The sequence below is a fragment of the Octodon degus genome, unplaced genomic scaffold (genome assembly GCF_000260255.1).
Source record: "Octodon degus isolate 3935 unplaced genomic scaffold, OctDeg1.0 scaffold00138, whole genome shotgun sequence".
In the NCBI taxonomy this organism is placed as follows: Eukaryota; Metazoa; Chordata; class Mammalia; order Rodentia; family Octodontidae; genus Octodon; species Octodon degus.
Genome location: NW_004524714.1, coordinates 2,385,201 through 2,388,668, shown reverse-complemented (window position 1 = coordinate 2,388,668; position 3,468 = coordinate 2,385,201). Strand labels below are relative to the sequence as shown.

General features: G+C 52.3%; 1 protein-coding gene across 1 annotated transcript in view; it reads left to right on the top strand.

Annotated features, from left to right (window-relative positions):
* The first annotated feature begins 263 nt into the window (after positions 1-263).
* Positions 264-3,468, top strand: part of Fpgs (folylpolyglutamate synthase) — a 19,708-nt gene continuing 16,503 nt past the window's right edge. Inside the window, exon 1 of the mRNA XM_023701702.1 lies at positions 264-467. Within this exon, the coding sequence (XP_023557470.1) occupies positions 351-467 (117 nt within the window). The 5' untranslated portion in view covers positions 264-350. The remainder of the gene's footprint in view (positions 468-3,468) is intronic.

Below are 3,468 nucleotides of genomic sequence, written 5' to 3'. Positions count from 1 at the left end.
CAATAATGAGTTCTAAAACCCACACAAAGTCTGGAAGTCTCGAAGACACAGCCACTTCCACCCCACCCCCGCCACTGCCACCAGTTACCTTTGACCTCCGTGCAGTTGTTGTTTAAACTGCAGAGCCATTCTGAGTAGCTCTGTGGTCCCCTGCCAGGCCTGGCTGAGGTTCCTGGGCTGATCCCAGGATGAGGTCGGGGACCTATCAGGTAAACCTCCTCCCCTAACTTGTCTCAGAGTCCCATCAGGGTAGGGGACCCTACCCTTGGGCGTCTCCAGCTTCTCGTCCAACTGGGCCTGCAGCCCCACGGCAGCAGGAAGAGCTGGCTTGGTGGAGGTGAAACCGAGGGATGAAAGGTGCCAGGTTCCTGTCTGTGTCCTCAGAGGCTGAGAAGCTGTGGGAAGCAACCATGGAGCGACAAGGCCCATCCGGCTGTCCTCTCGCAGCTAAAACAGCCTCCTTCCAGGTAGGAAAGCTGAGTGGTCCAGGCAGGTCACCTGGCTCACTAAGCCTCTCTCTCTCATTTTCCGTTTTTTTCCAGAGACAGGGTCCTGTTGTGTATATTCAATGTGTTCCTGGCCCTGAACTCACTCTGCATTCCAGGCTGGCCTTGCTCTCTGCAATCTTCCTGTCTCAGCTTGCCATACACTCATGACGAGATCACAGGCATGCACCACCATGCTCTGGCTTCTTAGTGTATGAGGGGCTGGTGGACCTGGCCATGGTACTAACCGCAGGCCCTAGGGAGAGGCTGAGCTTAAGGACTAGAGTAGTTTGGGGAAAGGAGGAGGAGCAGGCCCACATTCTGTGTTCTGTGGTGATGGGAGGCTCAGCCTTTGGAGATTCGGAACTCAGCTTGCAGGGGACCCTGGCTCAGCGTCCTGAGCCCAGCACCTCCTTGGTCAGGTGTGTCCACATGCTCAGAGCTGGGGAAGGCTGGGCAGAGGAGAATGGGCTCAGCGAGGTGAGAGTCCTGGGCTGGGGCCTGCTTAGAGGCCTTGGACCTCAGGCCAGCGAGACCTATGGACTGAGCTACAGGGTCCCTGGGGGAGCCTGGTCCACCTATGGGGGGACTTACGTAGCCCAGCCTCCTGTGAGGGGACCGCAGGACACATCTCCCTCCTCCTGGAGACTGCACCAAGAGCTCTGGCCAAAAGCCGGTGCTTCTCGGACCCCCAGAAGCCTGGTCTAACCTTCTGCTGATAGTGGAAGAGGAGTGTCCTCTGGCGTCACCTAGGCATCCTTGCCTTAGAGACTAGAGCCCTAGAGGAGTGAGGAAACGTGTGAAGGGACACGCAGAGGGTTATTTTTGCAGCCAGGGCCTACCTGGGGCCAGAGGCAGTGGCATTTCATGGGGCCCCTTGCCAGCTGTGGAGCCTCTGACTGAAGCAAGAACCAGTCCAAGAGCAGAGTGCTGTTGGCTGAACAACTCTTCAGCTGACAAGGCTCGAGCCAGGTGGAGGTGAGGACCAGGAACTGCCTGAGCCTGGAGCCATGACCCTGTCCATGACTAAGCCAGTCTAGCTATTTGGCCTCCTCACTGCTGAACAATGGGGCTGTGGACACAGCCTGCCCTGACGATGTGCGTGTCATAGCACTAGCACCGCGCAGATGTTTAGACAGAACTCAGATCCACGGTTACTCTGGAAAATCTAGGTTAAAAGTCGGCATGCACAGGCCTGTCATTCCAACAGTCGGGAGGCGAAGGCAGCAGGATCATGTGCGTTAGAGACCAGCCTGGGCTACACAGTGAGCTCAAGGCCAGCCTGAGCTGCATAGCAAGGCCCTGTCCTTTTTTTTTTTTTTTTGCAGAACTGGGGATTGAACTCAGGCCCTTGAGCTTGCCAGGAAGAACCTGTCTTTAAAAAAAAAAAAAATAAAATAAAATAAAATAAGAAAGGGCTGGTGAGATGGCTCAGTGGTCTAAAGCACCTACTTAGAACAAGCTAAGCAAAGCACAGGGACCGAGGTTCAATCCCCCAGCACCACATGCCAGCCAGCCCCGCCCCCTGGTGGGCTGAGCTGGCCACACACACACACACACACACACACACACACACACAAATAAATAAATAAAATTTAAAAAATAAATAAATAAAATAAGAAAAAGGGCCAAGGAGATGGCTCAGTAGAATAAGTACTTGCCTGGCAAGTGCAAGGGTCTGAATTCAATCCCCCATTCTGCAAAAAAGAAAGAAAGAAGGAAAGAAGAAAGGAAGAAAGAAAGAAAGAAGAAAGGCCATATCACAAATTAAAATGCTAGATAGTAACAAGTACAAGGTCCTGAGTTCGATTCCCAGTACAAAAACAAAAAGTAAAAGCAAAATGCTAGGTGCTAGCCAGGAATTTCCAAGTTTGATCTAAAGAACTAGACCAGTAGCTGCTTAAAATCCCTCGGAGCTGGGTTGAGCTGAGCCTCGCTCCGCTGCCTGCTAGCTGGAAACCTTAGCAAGACCCTCCGGGCCTCAGTTTCCTCTGCTGTGGATGGGGGCCTGGACTGGCACCAGGTAGGGAGGAGGATGAGATAAAAAACTGGAAAGACAATTCCACAGTTGTTTCTTTGTTTTGGTCCTTTGAGACAGTGTTGGCTGTGCAGTTCAGGCTGCCCTCGACCTCACTGTGAAGGCCAGGCTGACCTCAAACTCATGCAAGCCTCTTGCCTTGGCCTTCCAAATGCGGGGATGGCAGGGTTGCGTCACCGCGATGCCCAACAGTTGTTCTTTTTTTTCCCTTTCTTTTATTTTTTTACGTATTTGGTACAGGGTCTCACTATGCAGCTCAGACTCTAGTGCTCCTCCTGTCTCAGCCTCCCCAGCACCGGGATTACAGGCGTGCACCACCACATCCGGACTCCATGGCCGGCTCAGTGTGACGGCGCGTGGCTGGTGTGGCATGTGGTACCGGGAATCGAATCCAAATCCTTGCACTTGCCAAGCATGCGCTTACACCGCTGATTATCTTGCCAGCCCCCAGCAGTTCTTGATTTTAGAGGAAAGGTTTTCAGTTTTTCCTAGTTTAATATGATGCTGGCAGTAGGTTGCTAAATGGCTTCGATCAGAATGAGATAAGGCCTCCTCCTGTCCTTCTTTTCTTCGGGGTTTTTATCATGCTTGGATGGAAGTTGCTGCAGCTGTGAAGGGCCTTTTCTGCCTGTATGGAGATGATCATGTGATTTTTGTCTTGCTTCTCTTTGTGTGATGAATTACATTGATTGGTTTGTGTGTGTGGGATCAGCCTTCCTTCCGTGGAATGAAGCCAGCTTGGTCAGGATGTGTGGTCTTTTAAATGGTTCACTGCGTTCCGTCTGCCAGTACCTTGTTGAGGACCCTTGCATCTGTGTTCACTGAAGAGATTGGCCTGTAGTTCAGTACCAGGGATCGAATTGGGACCGTGCACTTGCCAGGCAGGCACTTGTGCCGCTGAGCTATATCCCCAGCCCTGGCCTGTAGTTCTTTCAGTTAAGATTC